Source organism: Cavia porcellus, unplaced genomic scaffold (assembly GCF_034190915.1).
Source record: "Cavia porcellus strain 051 isolate PalLab524CR breed Dunkin Hartley unplaced genomic scaffold, mCavPor4.1 scaffold_1, whole genome shotgun sequence".
NCBI lineage: Eukaryota > Metazoa > Chordata > Mammalia > Rodentia > Caviidae > Cavia > Cavia porcellus.
The window spans coordinates 23,347,982-23,368,750 of NW_026947484.1; the positions used below are offsets into that span (position 1 = coordinate 23,347,982).

The window sequence follows — 20,769 nt, forward strand, 5'->3', positions numbered from 1 at the left end:
ATTCACATATATATTAATATTTTAAAATATGTTTTGGTAGCACAAAGATATAAATAATGATGATTTATGGCTCAATGAATGGATTAAAACCTGTGATTGCCATGTCACTGACAAAACACTGAAGAGAATACTGAAAAAGTAACAGCTACAATTAGAAAGTTAAACTATGATTAGATATTACACCAATTATAAGGATAAATTAGAATCTCAGTATGTTCTATCATGTAAAATATTGATAAATTTTTACTTTAAGGAATTTAAGTATCTATTAAATATTTTTATGCTTCGTTAATAAATACTTATGTCAAAACCAAAACTTTTTTTACAATAGTGTTAAAAATATTTATGACCCAGGAAACTGTTGCACTTTCACATATTTCCTTAAAATATATTAAACAAGGTTTTCCAAAGAGTTGACTTTAAATTATATCGCTAATATTTTGTTCCATTTGTTATATAATGTAACATAATGTAATGAAATATGTGACAATTCAGTGACAGAAAATCACATGAAAGGTTTATTATAGGAACTATTCTATAGGCTGATAATAAAAGGAAATGAAATAGATAGTGCTAAAATTTCCCCTAACCTTCTATGAAATATTTAAAGATTTATTAATGTCTCCAATAAGTTGCATATCAATCTTATACTATGTTTACAATATTCATTTTGAAAAATTCTAGGTTTAATGTTATGAACAACTTGTAGATTTGAGTATAAAATATTATTGCACATTAATTTGTCTTTTAAAAAATTACTTCTTTAATAATTTTTCTGCTTTTAAATATTCAGAAATTCTGAAATAATAAGAGTTTATAAAAAGTATACTGACTTTTCATTAAACTCTCAGAAAATTCATATCTTTGCGAGTTGGAGAATTATATAAATTATCATCTATCTTTATATTAAAGATGTCTTTATGTAATTAGTCTTATCCTCTGGGTTTTAGTTGTAACTATCTGAAATAATAGTATGTGAAAAAAAAATCTACCGAACAAAATTGCTGTTCTAGCAAATACTGATATTATTCCCAATTTCTGTTGCCATGATTAATTTATCCACATAAAATAAAAGGCATGATACAAATTGAGAACGGCTGTTAATGCTTGTTATGAATAAAATATATTAGTATTTATAACATGTTACATTTCTAGTCTTAATATGCTATTACTGAACTTAGAAAACTGAAATATAAAGTTATTCAATTCTAAATCTCCTAAATGTACACTTAGCCTGATCAAAGAATGTTATCCAAATTTTATTTATGATATAAGGACATGAAAATCCTCTAAGATTTACCTATCCTTTTCCTTGAAGAAAGAAAAAAATCCGTATCTATCTGAACATTTAATAGTAATTTAATATGTCTATCTAGACTGGAAACACTCTAAAAAAGAAGTTTCAACAAAAAGAAAAACTAATAGTGTGAGGGCATAGAAAACAAAGTGATAAAGTTACATTTTACGTGTCAGACACCAACCTGGAAGATTAGAGATGCTGGGCAAATGAATTTGGGAGGAAAAAGAAAAGGAACACGAAGAATTATATAAAACAGCATATTAGTGTTCTTTTTCAGTACAGGCACAGAGCATTAATAAAGAACAATTCTGTGCTTTCATTACAATTGATCAGTTGCAAATTTTAACTGTATAGGTGGATGAAATTTTATTGTTGAAGTCTATTCACTGAACGACATAATTCAAACATTTTTATTTCTGAAGAGTTGGGTGAAAACTACTGTATCTTCAATAACATACAAAGTAACTGGCATAACATATGTAGAACTAAAGTATGTTCTTCATTTTTTATTTTTATTTTTTTTTTTAGTACTAGGGATCAAACTCACAACCTTGAGCTTGTCAGGCAGGCATTTATGCCATTGAGCTAAATCTCCAGCCCTTAGGTATGTTCTTAACATTTATCAATCAGATTTTTCCTTCAGAGTTATGATCTGTATGTGCTTCCATCCATCTAATAATTCATAAATGCTCACTGACTGGCCCAGATCCTGTATTGGAGGCTGGTGAAACCCTATATGGCATTTTCCTGCCCTTAAAGAGCTTACAAAGTAGCAGTAGAACACATTTATGAACGTTTTTCATTTATATTTTAGTAGAACTGGCCTGAAAGTATATAAAGAAAACACAAATTCTAAGTAGGAGAAGAGCTATGATCAGATGTACCCAAATGTCTCAAATATTTTTGCACTACCAGTACCCTACTTTTCAACTACCAAATAACCCCATTAATTTGGCTACTGTTTTCTCTGTAGCAGAGTTTTCTTTTTTTCAATGTAAAACAATTTCAATAGAGGTATCTGCTTAAATAATATAATTTTAAAGTAAATTTTCTGTACTCTAAATTTATACCAAATATCAGATATGATTAAAGATACTATAACTGTACTACTATCACTTGTCCAAAATGCTTGCATACCAAATTTACTTATTTTGGATTTCAAATATTTGCATGTACACAATGAAATCTCTTGGGGGGCAGGACCTAAATTTAAACAAGAAATTTACTTAAAATTCCATGTGCCATTTTTGAGGCAACCTATCACATTAGATCAGGTATACAATCGTGTCCTTGTGGTATGTCAGTGTTTGAAAGGTTTCAGAATTTTAGCTTTCAGATTAAAGATATTCAACATGTAGCAGTAACTTTCTCATGGATAAAATCAGGACCTTGACTATGTCCCTATTTATAATTAAAAAAAACTATTTAGGAATTCTAATGGTAAGTATTAAAACAATCAAACAGGAATGCATTGACATGTTTATGATTAAAAATAAACATTAAAACAAACTTACTCCTTTGCCATATTGGAATCCTATTTTTTGTGGGCTTAAGTGATGAAGAGATGAGATCATCTCTAGGCATTACATTTCATCATCATGATAAGAAAATTACTGAACTACTAAATAAAGCTATAAATAGATGAAAAGGAGTTCTGCTATAGTTTAACATAGTGAGGACAATTTTGTTTTGGGCTACAATATTATCTGCCATGTATGTTTTATAAGCTAACACTGATAAAGCAATTCCTAACAATAGTAGATACCTGCAGTAAAACACAATCACTCATGAACTGCCTTCATGTACCTCATTCATTCAGCTAGCATGCAATCTATTCTGGCAACAGTCTTGCTTTTCCTTTGGCAAAGACATTTTCTTATTCTTAATGTACGTGCTTCAGGTAAAGGTTGATAATCTTCCTATGCCTTCAGGAGTGGAAACATGACCCAGGTTTCTCACCCACCACTGTCTTCCCCACCCCTGAAAGTTGCTGATTAGAGATTCAGTGTATGATTCAGGGTAGTCCAGTAAGAACTAGTCTGAGAATTTCATGAAGCTGTTGGGGTAAAAGTTATTTTGCTGTAATCTAGTAAGGTATCAGCCTGTCATTGCCAGTGACTATCCTTCCATCATCTGAGAAAATCAGTCTTTATACCTGACTGGAAGTAAAGTTAATTCAGATGAAAAGTGGGCTCCTGAAAGGAAAAGTAATTTATACTAACATCCTGCCATCTGAATTGATGTCCAAACCAATATATAGTTGGTAAAATTCTGTTTTAACTCCTTTTAAAATCTAATTTGTTGCTTGTCAACAAACAGTATCTCTGAAATATTTTTATGCTCATAATCCATTATTCATTCATTAAAAGTACTAATTTTTATTGTATTTTTTCACATTTAGTAGTCCAGATTACCTTTTAACAAGATACACCCTACATAATGTAACAAGGCAAGTACATTTCACTTTCCTTACGTATTATCACATATGGTACTGAGGATCCATTTAGTAGTGCAAGGGAAAATGCATGTAATATTTGAATGCTATATTGAATTGCTGACCTAAGCAAACTTAAAAAAGGTAACTGATTTTTTTGTACAGACTTGACATAAATATATAAATAACTCCATTCTGAAACATATTGATTTGACAGAACATATATGATAGAATAAATGTATGAAAATATTCAGAGAGGATTTAAAAAGCAGCTCTCTAGAATGTTCACTTACTTTTGATAAATCAAAGGCAGGAAGTAATGTTCATAGGAACATCTATTACCTATCATGAAATATCATGCTTCTATCATATCTTTCCCCTCCAATCAACCTTAGATTTAAAACCACCAATTTATAGAGTACTACATCTTGTTATACTATAATGTTGATGTTTTTGCCTACTGATTTATCCTAACTAAAGTACACTGTTGTACAAAAGAATCTCAAAGACTAGAATTGATGGTTAATAGATAAGGCGTCTTACTCTAGCTTTGCCATTTGACTTTCATCAGATCATTTCAGCTTCATCATCTATAAAATCATGAAACTTGCTAATGTAGGTAAGGAGATTTTATTTTAGCATTGTGAAAAAATTCTACTTAAAATTCTGTAACTCCTCTTAATTGAACTACCCAGACTCCTATTTGGACAGTCAAAATCTCAGGACTGTCTCCAAGTTGTCTTTACAGTTATCATCCATGACAAGAAAGCTATGGCAAATCCAAACTTTGATTAATTTTTTCCTTTTCTTTTCTTCCACCTTCCTCACCCCTTCTCTCTCCTCCCTCCCTCCCTCCCTTTCTCTCTCTCTCTTTCTGTACCAGGGATGGAATTCACCTCACACTTGTCAGGTAGGCACTTGTGCTGGTGAGCTACTTAATCTCTTAATATATTCTGCATTAGTTGTTATCTTACATCTCTCCTGTTCCATTTCTTTCAATTGAATCAAAGAGTATCTGTATTCCTACAGTGTTCTTTTCCTCAAAATGTACATATCTTTCTATGATAAAATCTTGTATGTCTTGCAAGTAGTTCAACTGCAACAGCTTTAAAACTCAAAACTCGTTCCCTAAAATCATAAGTGTCAAAATAGTTTTTTTTAAAAAACTTCTCATGTTACTCATTCTATGCTGACTTTAATGCAATAGATCTTTATCTCTTATAAAATGATAGGTTCCTGAATGCATATTTTTATTCACACTTAGTTGAAGTTAGTAAGTGGACTGTTAAAAAAAATTAAAGACAGATTTGTATAAGAAATAAACAATAAAGTTTTGAAACTAATCTATCATGGCCACCCAAGTAGGGGTGTGTATGTGCGTGTACTAAATAACTCACTTTGGTCTCTTAAAAAAATGAATGAACTTCTTTATAATCCCACAACACTTGATTTTTAAAATTACATTGCAAGCTTAATGAAAGGTAACTGATACGTTAAACTTATCAGAGAAGAGCTGCAATAAAAAGAAGCTAATGTCTATTTAAAAATCCAATAATAAAATATTTCTGAACTGTCTTCCCATAAATTTTTACTGTATTATATTTTTCACATGTTTCATCGTATCTTGTGGACAGGTTACTTTAGCCAAAAAATGTTTTTGAATTAATTCTAAGTCTAGAATACAAATATACTAGTGTTTACTTGATTAAATGGTAAAATGCATCAACTAATAAGATGGATGAAATAATAGCTTCCACTGAATCAATCATAACTGACATAATGAACTCACCTCAATTGAAATTTTAACTCAAAATATCTGACATAGAATTATAAACTTTAGAAGTTTTGTGCAAACTGTACTTCATCTTGCTTCTCCTTTTGAAAGACTACACTTTATTTTTCCCACTGGCGCCAAGTTATGACAAAGACTGACAGGCAAAAAAAAAAAAAAACAAAAAAAAAAAAAACAACTTTTTTTAAGTGTATCTCTGAAAGAAGTCTGAAAATGAATGCTAATCTCCACAACATTTCTAAAGGCAAAAAAGTTTAATGCACTTATTTTTCACTTAATACATTATTTTAAAGTCCCTCAAGCATTATTACATTTTTTTTCTTTTGGCAAATGCTACGTATATTAAAAATATATTATTTTACATCTCAGACAAAGATATTAGGAATGAGAAAAATATGAAAAATCTTTGTTTTCCATGTAGAAAAGAGAGGTACTTTGAACTACTCCTGTTATGCTGAAATGATAAGCACTCTAGAGGTAATTATAACAACAAAAAAAAGAGAAAGATACTATAGTCATATCTTGGTACATAATTGCTTTGATACTCGTGTAATTTGTTACATGCCACATTCTGATTTCAAAGTTGTGTCCCATATTTGCCCTCTGGTACCTGACAGGCAGAATTTGTGGCAGTCAATGTCTCCTGACCAACATCTTTGTCAGCCCCAACAGTGTAGTACTTGTCATTTCTGGTACTTACTGTGCCTCCCAGAACTGATTAAAGTACCAAGATACCACTGTAGAGTCAAACAACCATGAAGAAATCATGAAGGTCATAAATAACAAATTATCAGTAGGACAGTCTCTTATCAAAAGAAGTGAAATGTAATTTGGGATATGAGGTTATATTTATGGAAATTTACTTATTGAATATTCATTAAATTATGAAAAAGTTCTTTGAAATTGTCATAATTATTTCTATTATTATAAAATAAGTCCCTTCTTAGCATTTTCAAGGTACATAAAATAAAATGTATTCAGAGTTCTTTAACTTGTGAAAAAATATAGTGGAAATATAGTTTTGACATATATACGTATCAAATTTAGTACTCTAAAACAATTTTAATATTCAATTTAGAAGGCTCAAAGTATATTGTCACCATAAAGCTAGGGCTCTGTTCAATGAAGTGGATTGTGGGGGAAACAGAGTGAAAGATTAGGACAGAAAATGTCATTTTGGACAATTTGAGTTTGAAATGGTTATCTGATTTTTCACTGAAGATGTCAAGTGGATGAATGATTTCTGGTCTGGAGATCAGAAAGAAATTGAGACAACAAAGAAAGTACTTTAAATCAGAGGAGTTGATAAGCTTAGCTAATGAGAAGTAAAACTGAACAAATAATGAACATTGAAGAGTTAAGGATGAAAATATTTAACTTTGATAAAGATATTCAAAGTAGAGCAGAAAAATTAATCATTACAATAAAACTGACATATCTAAATAAGGGAAGTATTGAACTATTAATATCTTTCCTTTTAAAATATGTGTGGCAGCACAATCTGCTTTTTAAAAATCACACTGTAACATTCATGAAGTTATGAAATGAGCATAATTAAGCTTTGCAATCCTTTTAGGAAATTATTCAAAACAAGTAAAATGCACATGATAGAACTTTCAGCATCTGAGTAGTAAAATCAGGTGGATAATTTACTATCACAAATGATTAAGAAAGTAAAAACGTCATAAACTATTTTTTATTTCATATAATACTTGGGATAAGTGTTGACTGTCATTTGCAGAAGTATATCTATATTCTAACAAATTGAACTATTTAGTCACAAAACAAGTTCTTTTTATACATGGATTGAAGTAGTTCGTGCTAATGATTAATGAATCACAAAGACATATTAATTTTATAATTCTATTACTTGGCTAACACAGCAGGTTGAAGTTATGCAATGAAATAGAACTGTAGTTTCCAAGAATATTTTCAAAGAGTAAGTGAAGTATATCATCTTGTTGTAGGAAAAATAGCTATAGTAACCATCAGTAAAATGAATTAAAAGGTATTAAGGTAAAAAAATGAAAAAGGTCTTCTAGAAAACTATTAAAATTATAGTGAGTACGCATCTGACTGACAAAACTACTCTTCTCGAGACACTATATGAATGTATTTCTATTCCAAACAGTTTTAAAAATAAATTTGATAACTACTCAATTTTTGTAATTTATGTAATTTCCATCTTATACAGCTTTTTTTAGAAATAAAAATGTCCTACTGAACTGTGTATACACAGAAAAAGAAAACAATATTCTGAAATATATAGACAAATACTTCAATTACATATAGGATTATATAATATTTTGTTTGAGAATATACTGTGTGCAAGAACTACAGGGAGTTTTTGCTATGACCACAGAAAATTTGATGAAACACAGAAACTACTTTAACTGGCAGGTGGTTCAGAAAGACAGATTATTGCAAATCTATTTATTTGCTAATTTATAAGCTAATATTAATATGGTAGTTATGCATTTTTGCCAATGCCTGAGCTCTATGTAATGTAAAATATGAAATGCTAAAAATCTATTATTATACTGACTTTTCTGAAGTATACTACTTCCTTAAACCTTGGACAATCCAAAGTTTTTAATAAATACAAAAATATCGGAAACCATACCTTTAGAAGAGACTTTTGCAAGCCTGCATAACTTATTATTTACTCAATGATATGACAATAATCAGGAAACATTACTAGTGTTCTGCTTTCAGTAGTAATTTTGAATCTGATTCCCACCATCACGCATTAAGAAGATATCGTCTCCAGCAGAGCACACTGACAAACTTAGCAGTTAGTAATAGTATGGATATGAGTAGAAAGCAGTTACTTTACCGATTTTCACACTTTTAGCAACATAAATATTGCTTAAAAATCCTTAAAACTAATATAAATTTGAGATAAAGATCTTTAAAACAAGATCTATTTAACAGTCAAAAGCCTACAAATGCTACATGAAATGATAAATATCCTTATTGGGCTGGGGATTTAACTCAGTGGCATAAACTCCTGCCTTGCAAGCAGGCAGTCGTGAGTTCGATCCCTGGTACTGATAATAAATGAAAAAAAAAAGCCAGATAAATATCCTTATAGAGGAAAAGCCCTCACAGATTCAAATGATTAATTAGCAAGCCTTTACTATTCTCAATTAAAAACTAATGCATACTCCAACTTTTGCACAAATCAAATATTTCACCTGCAATAATCTTTTCCATGTAGCAAAGTATGATGTTTCATCAAAGTCTCAATGTATTAGTTTGAAAAAGAAACAACTATGATTACATAGTACATAATTATCAGTCTTTAATAAGCTAATATATACTTATACAGTAAATAATATCTCTCAAACATCTCAAAAAGCTTCATGAAATTATCTGACTGTTCCAATATAGATGTCTTATTTCCTCCTAGATCTATTAAATTAGAATCAATGCCATAAGGTAATTTTGTTATGAAACCAAGTTTAAGAACTTTTGATATATGAAGTGCAAATGATAAAGAAAATGTAGTTATATATTTTAAATAATTATTTAACTTGGCATAACTTTAAAACATGAAACAACTTCAACTTCCATTTTTTGCTAGTTAGTGCCTCCTCTGGGCCTGATGCCTCTTTGGTGAACCTTCTTGAAACTCTTCAATGGAATATCCCAAGATTTAAAAATAAAAGTCATAGTTCAAATGAAATTTCCAATTTATCTTCCTTGAAACACTGTTATACCACCAATATTGTCATTATTTTTTCCATTTTGTCTTCCAGTCTCTAAGTTAACTGTTAGACACACTGATAAAATAATTAGTAGTAATTATATTCTTTAACACTGCCAACATACATGAAAACATGAACATTAGATTTTTTTGATCATTAAAAGAAGTATTGTAGGTCAGTTAGTATTTTAATTTTTTTTATTAATATAGAATAAACTCTATTCTAGGTCAATATACATTGATCTCATTCATTACACTTAGAAGCTTCATCCATCATATAATATTTTGAAATATCATGATTTATTCAACCACTTTTTTGTTAAAAGGCAAGCTGTTTCTCAACTTCTACCAATGTAAATATGCTACAATATATATTTTAAATTTACACTCCCAGTGTTGTGCAGTAACTTTTACAGGATAGGTCTCAAAATTAAAATGCTGTATCAGGTGCGCCACTGTCATTGTATGATGCCTATTTTCTGTGTCCATGCCAGGAGTTTGAATTTCTGTGAATACCCATGCCCACATTAATTTTTGCATTCCCAATAGATATATATTATACATACAGACACGAAAAAATTTGTCTGATAAAAATACATGATCTTGAGTTACGGAGCTCTACTTTCCAAATGCTGATGCAGTTAAAGTAGGTCTCTACATACTGTCTGGCCATTCACATTCTCTTCTTCAAAAAGTAGCTTTCCATAAATTTTACTCATTTTTACTGGATTTTTTCTTCATGGTACTCTACAATTTCAGTGCAAGTCAGTCCGGTTAGTAAGGGAAAGATTCATGTCTATATGCAAACGGTATGTTCTTTTAGATGAGCTTTGTGTCCTTATTTGGTTCAGTTTATTCTTTAGGCATTTGAAACTTTTTGATAAGTGCATGATGTACACTAGAGTGAAACACAAAAACTATACTCAAGGAAATGAAATTTTATAGTTTGTTGGAGAATTTTTATATTATTTGTATTTATTTTTTATTTTAATTTTATTTATTTATTTATTTTGGTACTGGGAATCGAACTCACAACCTGTGCTTACCAGGCAAGTGCTTGAGCCACTGAGCTAAATGCCTGGTCCTTACTATCTATATTTAAAATAGGAGTCTGATTAGCTTTCAAACTGTGTTCTAGGTATTGTAAGGAATAGAAAGTAAGTGTAACAAAGAAGCCTATGTTTCATTAGCTCATCCTCTTTATTGACAAGCATTTTTTTTCAGTTGTTTGATATTTTTAGAGAGGATTTCTGGGCTGAATTTCATTTGAATAATAGTCATAATATGAATTGATTCTACGATGAGAACATGGAAAGAATTAAATTTGTGAACTGAGGTATCACTGTAGACTATACAAGCTTATTCTTCTAACTATAGCCAGTAACTGAAAGAATACACATTGAGAGCCTGCTCAGTTCTAACTTAGGGTTTCAAATACAATAGATAATAATAACAGACAAAATCCCTACCCTCATTCAATTAAACTTTCTAGGATTATAAGAAACACAGTACACATAGAACATGATAATAAAGAAAATACATAGTGTATTGTGGCAGTAGAAAACAAGTTAAAAACTAAAGCAGGATAAAAAGAATCAGGTGGATTGGAAGAAGGCAAGAGGCCAAGTTGTAATTTTTGTAAAAGGCATGGGAAGGCCTTACTGCAAAAGTGAACATCAGAGGTTATGAAGGTGTAAAACAATCACGTCTCTGAGGAAAGATAATTTCATGCAGAAAAAAGAGACAGAATCCTGAGGTAACAACATGCCTAATGTTTGCAAGAAACAGCAAACAGGTTAATGACTCTGGCCCAGAGTTGGCTGAGCAGTAGGAAATACAGTAAAAAAGGTAATGTGGCCAGGGCCAGAACTTACAAACAGAAGCTTTTTTTGAATATCAAATGTAAACAAAATTTAAAACCCTGACATTTTTAAAGCAGTAGATTGGAAGTAGTTTTTAAGTTTTTGTATGTGAGATATCATTTGATATACAAGTGGAAATGTTAAGAGGGGAATTCAATATAATCTAAAGTTTCTCATGAAATCAAAACTGGACAAAAAACAAGCAAGCCCAAGTTATATGGGATCTCATACTTCAACAATTTCAGGAAAACTTTTGGAAAATACCATTTAAAATTATGAACATAAAATTAGGTAGTAAGTTTATGCAAGTGAAGAATCATAAAGATTAAGTTTCAGTAGTTAACAGTTTCTATGCTTTGAATGTTTTGTTCTCTCCAGAATATATGTGTTGGAAACTTAATCCCAATGCACTCACATGGGAGACGGGGCTTTTTAAGAGGTGGTTAGGTCATGAAAGCTTTTTATCTTCATGAATGAATTTGCATTGGTCTAAACTGGCCCCGCTGGGAATGATTCTCTCTCTCCTGTCATGTGAGGACACAGTGTTGGTCTTCTTTTTAATGCCCTTTTAGCTTCTGTCACCAGATGAGGCATTAAGAAAGAACTCTTTAGATCCTGGCATTTTACCTTAGACTTTCTAACTGTGAATCTGTGAGAAAGATTTCTTGTTCTTTATAAATTAGCATCTCAGCAATTCTGTTATAGCAGCACAAAACAGGTAAAGACATTGGCAAACCAGTTTCTTACTAGAGACTTAACTTTTGCAGATGAAGCATATAAGGGATTCTATGAAGAGAAAGAATAGAGTAGAAGTAAAGCACCAAGACTGGAACACTCCAGTATTAAGCAGTTAGGGATAAGAGAAGGAGCTGGAAAAGGATTCACGGTGAAGGACGAAAACAAACAGTATGCAGCATCTCGAAGCCAAGTATAGAAGGTAGACCAAAGAGGTGGAAGCAATAAACTGTGAAGAACGCTTCCATTTGATGAAGCAACATTTGGGCTGAGAAGAGATACCAAGCAGTGATGTCATGGCTGATGCACTTAGGAAACTGTTTTGGTGGAACAGTGGAAGCAAAATTCTACTGAAGTAGATTTAAGAACAGAAGTGAGAAATCAAGGGAAAATAGAGCTTAGATAACAGTTACGTTATCTTAAAAAGGATTAAAAAGTTTAAAGGAAAAAGGCACTAGCTTGTTGGGTAAATGAGATTAAAGGAGATTATTCATTCTTTTAGGATGGGAGAAAAAGATATTTGTAAGCAGAGTGGAATGTTCCTACTGAAATTAAGAATTTGAGGGAAAAAAAAGTAAAATCTTGACAAAGGAGAAGGCACAGTTGCGTAAAGAATTCCGTCTTAAAGGAAAAGTGTTAAGAATTAATGTACAACAGAAATGACTGATTTTAAACAGGAGAGGGAAAACTTTGCCCAAGGTAACAGATGAAAAGGACAACACTGGGCATAAATTTTGGTACAGCACGTACAGCTTGCTGTCATCCCAGAAGTTGTCTCTTCACAGCTTCACTTTTTTTCAATGAAGTAAAGAAAGTATGGTATTTGTTGGAAGAGAAGGAAGAACAAGAGATATTGGGCCAGTGGCAAGCAAAATTCTTAGATGGCGCTCATTATCAGCACTTTTTTCTGTTACACATTTTATAATTGACTCTGTCCCCTTGAATTTAAGTGGAACCCATGACCCTCTAATAACTCACAAAATATGGCAAAGATATGATATGTCATCACTCTGTTTAGCAAAAGAAGATGCGAAGGAAGAGTTTCAATAAAAAGGATTGCATCTTGCTAGCACACAAACTGTCAAGCTGTGACAACAGATGCCCTCTGGCATCTAAAAGTCACTTTTAGCCAATAGCCACTAAGAACTCGTGGGCTAGCCAAACAGCTGCAAGGAACTCAATGCTGTCAGAAATTAGGTAAACACAGAAGCAGATTACTCCCAAGGTGAGCCCAGAGGAGATGCAGCCAGCATACTGACTGCAGTGAGACCAGAAGTAGAGAACTTAGGCTGTGTGCCTCTAGTAGTACCAGACTGCTGATTACAGAAACTGTGAGAAAATAAACAGATGATGTTTATACCTTAAATTTGTGGTGCTATAAAACAAAAACTAACACAGACACTGAAAAGAATTTATGAGAATGTCCTTAAGAAACCAAATGGGCTTATGATTTGAAATTTGTGGTCATGGATTTAAAGTGTTACAGTCAGTTTTAGTCACATTTTCCTGCAAACATAGCAAGGGCATTATAATGTATTTTATACATTTTGATAAGCATCTTTGATGTAAGTTCAAATTTTTTAGTGAAGAAATGTGTATATAGCATATACTCTGAAATTTTTTTTCTTTTCTCTAAAATTTGAGAAACAAATTCCATGAGAATTAACAGCCATAAACCTACTGTTAATAATGGAGTTTACTTTTGGGAGTGTTGGTTTGGTTATAAAACCATTTTGCTGAATTTTAACGAAATGAGTAAGTAATTCTGTATAAATAATTTAAAATTTATTGAAAGCTACTAATTATGGTTCTAAACATTTGTTTTGAAAGTTTAAACATGTTCTTTTAAATAATCTAATTCTATTTATTAATCTTTATTTACTTTATATGTAAAATTACTTGTATAAAAATCTCAAGCTTCTAATAAAACACGTACAAAAGAGAAACTGTAAAACTACTAGCTCTAGACTTTTTTTTCCTGAAATATAGATTTTTTTTACATGTTGAAATAGTGAATTTGCAAAGGGGTGTGGGGGGAATGGGGAAATTATCAAAGCACGCTATATGCATGTATAAATATGCCAAACTGAAATGCGTTAATCTTTAAAAACTAATATGCACTAACAGAACTGTTAACAAAAACTGTTAACAAAAGTCTATTTTAATTGTAAAATGTTCAAGATTATTATATAACATTTTTTATTGTTCTTATACTTACAGATTTTTCAATACAGTGAAGCTAAGTTAATTAGGACTATTCACAAGAAACCACTGTGAGCTCTATAAAGTCTAAATGAACAACCAAAAAATATATTTTTTTACTTTCCTATCACATGAATGGAATCTTTTGGGAAATATTATGCAGAATAATTACAAAGTACTAATAACATAATGTTGATGATAGCTACAAGTCTCTCAGTGAATTAACGTTTGTGTTCTTTTCTTCTTTTAAATCTTGTTTCATGTCATCCGGAAATAGTACGCTTTTTTGTACAAGAATAAAAGAAAACATAACTATAAATCAGAAGGTAGCACAGTAAAAAACATAAAACACAAAGGACTTACTTTGAGTTAATAGAACTTTAGATTTCACAGAGGTCAATGTAGTATCTTTTGGAAGGTAAAATATATTTAAAGTACATTTAATTGGTATAATTAACCTTTTAAGACATTATTTTATAAAATTTCACATGATCATATAAAACAAATGAAGAAAAAATAAATTCAGAGACAAAATTATTAAGATGGCTTTCTTTTCTTAATGCAGGATTTTTACTTTTTATCCTAAGAAAAATCATTAGTTTTGTTTTTATTGGTATAGTGCTCATCTGCCATGTTTTTGCTTAGAAACAAAATTATGAAGTTCAAGAGCAACACCTAAATCTGTTATTTTATTAATGTTTTTTTAATCACAAAATTAAAGCTTGTGAAAATAATAGTGAATAAAATATATATAATTTTTAATTTCATGTATTTATATATTAAGTATGGTTCTCAACTTATGTAGTATCATTTGTTTAAAAAAGATAAATGCTAGATTTTATCACTAGAGATGTGTACTTTGCTCACTTAATTATTAATACCAAAATATGAGCACTATAAGCACTTTTGTGCCTTACAAAGCAAAAATCAAACTCTTAACTGGAGAATAATATCCTGGTTTTGTTTCAAGTTATTCTGTTTTTTTCTGAGGTTACAAAAGTATTGGAATCAACAAATGAGCAAAATAATTCTCAGAGCTCTACATTAAGATGATATAATCCGGGGCTGGGGATTTAGCTCAGCGGCATAAGCGCCTGCCTTGCAAGCAGGCAGTCGTGAGTTCAATCCCTGGTACCGATAAAAAGGAAAAAGGCCAAAAAAAAAAGATAATATGATCCAAAAGCAACATTTAATATGATACAGCAAATATAGTTCACAGTTTATTAAGTCAAGCAATCAAAATATATTAAAAAGATAAGCTTCTGTTGATATGTAAATAATATCACAAGGGCTTATAGTACCAAAAAAGTGTAAAGAAATAACATTTCTTACCTAAATGAAACTCAACTCAGACAAAACAAAAATGTGTTTAATCATTTTAATGAATATTATTCAACATTTACATATTTGAAGATTAACCTACATGTTCTTAGAATAACAATCATAAAACTGAACTAAAAATGTATTTTTAATTTCATAAGTATAAAATTAAAACTATTTTTAATTTTTTAAGTACTAAAAAAAACAACTCCTGAGCTTCTAAACAGTATTAAAATATCACAAGTATCAATTTTAGTTATGTTTAGACTAGTAAAATGCTTTTTACCAATACTATTTACACAGTAAGATATGTTTCAAATAAAAAGAAAAATGAAATTGCATTCACTCTTAAAGATATACCTTTGCTCAATGATGTATTTTTAAATGTATGATTTCCATAATTCACATCAAAAATCCTAGGAAGATATATCAAGGGTGATTAAAACACCAGCTAAATAAATAATGCACAGTGCCCCGTACATCTATCATAATTTTAAGGCAAAAGTTCCTAACAGCAATGTTCTCATAGCCTACCATCTGTTCGCTTTTCTTTTTGGGTTAATAAAATGTATATACGTATTTAGAAGTGACTGCTTTTTCTTTCTTAGGTTATTTGGAATCTGACTGTGGTCCTTACATGTGAATGAACGAATAAATCCTTAACCCACCATTATCTTTTTCTCCGGTTTGCAGGCAATCACTCGTGAAAGGTATGGTGTAGATGATAGGATGATACTGTACCTGATTAGCTCTGGAGGTGGTCATGGGATCAGATGGAGAGGACTTGGTGGTAGTTGGGGAAGATGGCAATGTCTGGGAACAAAGCAGTTCAGGAGCAAATCAACCTTTATAAGCCTTAAACTGATTATTAAATAAAACAAAATAAAATAAAATGTAATATAACGAGAACAAAATCCTATGAACAAAGTTTTCTCCTATTCATTTAAATTTAATGGAATTTAACATCAATTAAGTAACTAATGCATGTAGATATGCATGCATAATCATGTAAAAATAAATTCATGACTTGAAATCATGATGGTGACTGATAAAAACTTACATGAGTACTAGAGATATCCTGACCATATTCATGAATAGTAGTCTCATTTCTTTCCCGCTGTTTTCTTGGGGAAAAGAGATGTCATGAAGAAAAATTCAAGAAGTTCAATGAATAAAACTTAAGGAGTATTTTCCTATCAATGAATACAGTCGGAGATTTAAAGTGGTGAAATGAAGTTTACTTTGGCATAAAAGTATCCACCTACTTAATACGTTGAACATCACCAACAAGCTGATTCCATATGAATTTAGGGATCCATACTTAAAAAGCAATTAAATTTTCAGTTCTGAGTTCTTAATATCATATTATCTTCTAAAATATTAATTTTTAATAATTTAGAGCCCATCTGAAAATGTAAATGTTAACCTCAAATTAATAACTAATAATAGTACTCTAAAACCTTACTAAAATATTTGTATTATTTATGCTAAAATAAATTTAGTATAGATGATGAGTATGTATTATATTGTAGCATCACCCTGTATTGAAGACAATAACAAAATTAGTAAGCCATATTTATTGTTTATTTCTATATATGTATACATTCTATATAAAAAAGTATTGCATAACAGTATATGTATTTCTTAATTCATTGATATATTTTAAAAACTTACGCCTGAGTAACCTTGAAATATAAGATGCTAAGATTTTTTCTTGTACAAAAAGTATTATACGCTCATGTAGAAAAATAACATTTCTTAAATAGAATTCACAATAAATTATGCTTTTCAACAGGCAAAATTGGTTAGGCTTTCAGTGTAGAGATAAAATTTCACATGTGAATTTCTTTTACCTTGATATATATGAGCAAAAGCATAGCTTTAAAGGGTCAGAAGTGTGATGAAAAGTAGATGAAATTGTTCAAATTCATTATTTTTGTATTTCAGATTTCAACAGTCCTAATTTGCGTAAGATAAATTAGCTAAGGTTAAAAGGAAGGGTAAGAAATTCAGAAGCTTTTGGTTAACTTATTTTCTTCCAGCTAAAAATGAGGACTTGTTTTAGTATCAGATCATGTTTTAGATAGTATCTTCAAAATATTTCTGATTCTTAATATTATATATAATTTTAGAAAACTGTGTTTAACGGTGAGTCAAACCAAGAATTTCCCCATATCACACAAACAAGGGAAAAAGGATTTAAAGTCAGAGATAAAATGTCAGCAATTTTTAAAAAAAGTCTCAAATCTTTTATTTACTATTTTTGCTTTCTACAATAAATTCTTGCCATTCCTCCAGACAGACTTTATTTCAGTCACTAAAATTTTCCCTAAATATTTTTTTCCATGCAATACTGTGCTGTGATATATGCTAATAACTTTGTTTTTCTTATGCTCTATGCATTAAACTGTAAAGCTTTATTTTCTCACCATTATTATACAATACTCTAGGAAAAGTTAACATCCATTTAAAAATTTGTTCTGTAGGGTGGGGGTTTAGCTCAGCAGCACAAGCGCCTGCTTGGCAAGCACAAGGTTGTGAGTTTGATCCCCAGTCCCCCCTCCCCCCCAAAAATTGTTCTGTATTAATCTTAGATTCATATTGAGGGCATTAATATAGAGGACATTTCTCATAATGTTGAATAGAAAACAAGTTCAATATCTGCTAGAAGCCAAAGATTCCATGAGTTAAATTAACTTGAACTACTGTATATTCACTATTAACCATTTGTTCCTTTATATGAATTTTCAACAAGATGTTTAAATATCTCAAAGAACTCCAGAAAATTAGAATTTTCAAGTGGCTTAGAATTTGTAGTAACAGATAAAACAACTGAACAATTTTTCACTGTCTTTCTGTTTAAATGCCATATACACAAAATGTTGAAAACATATTAATAATTGACACAATTTATGTTCATCAAAATTAACTTCTGAGGCTTTTTTCTTGAAAGGAAATTAGCAACATTTTTAAACTACTGGAAAATATAAATCTGTTTTAAATAATTACAGGTTTGATTATTAAATATAATATGTTGAGCAAACTACATTTTAATATTCTAAACAGTTAAAATGATAAAAATTTGGACTTGTGAGGATGAAATTGTTGAAAAATTGTCTTTAAATATATTTATTTGGCTTAAATTGCTAATATACTAATGGAAGATGTGACACATTTTCTAATTATATAGATACATCTAAGCATAAAGTCTCCTTTTATAAATTTAATTTATGATGATAAAGACATTCCAGGATGTTTTCAATTCAATAAATTTTTTAAATGTTAGGAAGAAAAACTATTCTCATCAATAGATAAGTGAAAATATATTAAAGTAATATTATTAATTGCAAAGTTTCTATTAATTAGATGAATAAAACAGTTCTGATAAATATTCTGAATCACACAGAAAAATGGAAGAGAAAGTCCCTAAGAAATGTTTCAATGTACAATATAAAGGGGAATATTTATTTTCTAAATATTTTATTAGCAAAACTTTTATATCCTTTTACTGTGCAGAATTGAAGGTTAGTGGTTTTAAGTTAATACCATTTACTAAAATTTCTGTTATACATCATGTAGATGTGAATAAATATACACAAAACACTGATACATTGATATATTGGTAACATTTACAAAGCATGCATTCCTCTAAAAATTGTTTTATTTTCAAATAGTGAATATGTCATTTTTAACACCATTTCCCCCTCCTATAGAAAAGGTATTTTTAGCACACATAATGAGCGGCTGCTTAAGAATTCCTTAAACACTGAAAGCAAATTACTTTTTCCAAAGGAAAATTGAAGTACTTTAATATTTCTAACATAGTAGATCCTTTGAACTATGAAATACTTTTTTAAAAATGATTTTAGTAGTAAGTCCTAAGTTAAATGTAGATGTAACCAGGTTTTCTGGAATAAATAAAAAGTCATGGCAAATTATAAGATGAAGTCTTGTTATGATATAACAATTTCGTTGCACCATAAATAAATGATTAAATACAGCTTGCCCTCAAGCAAGTCTACAGTTTTACATGTAAAGAATCTCTAATATTTACAGTTTTAACGACAGTAGCAATTAACAAATCTCAATTTAATTCAGTACCACTATTAACTAACAATACTCAATACTTGTTTACATTTCTATCAAACCTGTGTATCGCAATATACATAATGCATAAAATAATATGTAACTATCACATTTAGCTGATTTTTTTTGACTATCCTCCCATTCTTCCATTACATGAATTGTCTTCTGACACACTAGTCTATTCAGGTTCTCTGTCACTATCCATAGTTTTTTCTGCATTTACTCATGGAGTCTATTGGGAACAGCACACAGTACCAAAATGCAAAGGTCCCTTTACTATCTTCAAAATCTTTAAGAAAAGTTAAGAGATCTTTTGGAAAACGTTACAAATGATCTGTAGTCTATAAGATAACCCTCAGCCAGACATCCAAGTAGCTGCATTATCTGGCTCCATCTTCCCTATTTAACATTAATTTTCTCTAAATTCCAACACAAATACTATAATTCTGCTAAGACAGAATTCTTACTATTCAAGATACATGATATTTGTTTCTTTAATTGGGTAATTCTTGTACAATTTTCAAAATCCAGTTCAAATCTCTGCTTCTTTATCAGATTGTTAACTCCCACAGTAGCCTACATACCTTTCATGTGCTTTTATATCATTTACATGGACATTTTCAAATGTATGTAGCTGTCCAAAGTTACAATGACAGTGCTTTTCATATCTTAATTTGACCTTTTAAAAAGCAAGATAATTCTTGAAATGTTTCTAGTCACCACTTTCCTAATGAAAATTGTTTTTCAAAAAATTCTATATTAAAAATTAAATAGTTAACAACATCTAATATCTGAAGTTGGATCTAAAGCTATCCTGCTAGATTTTATTATTCTGTTATATGACAGCAGAGTGTGGTGGTGCATGCCTGTACTCCCAACAGGAGAGCCTGAGGCAGGAGGATTACCGTGAGTTCAAGGCCAGCTGGACTACACAGTGAGTTCAACGCCAGCCTGCACTACATAGTGAGAGCCTGCCTCAAGTAACAAAAAACCAAACCAAAACAAAAGTTCCCTACATCTTTCTACTACATGAAAGACCTGTGAGATAAGTGGCCTATGTTCCTAAGATACTGTGTTTATTTGAAGACTCAATAACTAAAAGTAGGCTTATCTGGATATAATGTGATTCATGTTAAATGTACTCATTTATCAACTATCTAAAATAATTCAGAATATAATAGCTTATTAAAACTCATAACGTGAATTCATGAAGTTAAGACTTCTATAGATCCCCAGCAATTTTTAAAAGTAGTTTTATTCTTTAATAATCTGGCAATAGGTAAAAATTAAAAATATTTTTCCTTGTTTCTGAGGTACTGGGACTAAGTC

The 20,769-nt window shown here is 30.4% G+C and overlaps 1 protein-coding gene across 5 annotated transcripts in view; it reads right to left on the reverse strand.

Moving 5' to 3' along the window:
* Nova1 (NOVA alternative splicing regulator 1) overlaps positions 1-20,769 on the reverse strand; it is a 136,969-nt gene that overhangs the window by 4,081 nt on the left and 112,119 nt on the right. For 3 of the 5 annotated variants that reach the window (XM_003464760.4, XM_013147000.3, XM_063246347.1), the window contains one exon: positions 16,096-16,167. The exons of the other annotated variants lie outside the window; for them this stretch is intronic. In XM_003464760.4, the coding sequence (XP_003464808.1) occupies positions 16,096-16,167 (72 nt within the window). The remainder of the gene's footprint in view (positions 1-16,095; positions 16,168-20,769) is intronic. 5 annotated transcript variants of the gene reach the window in all.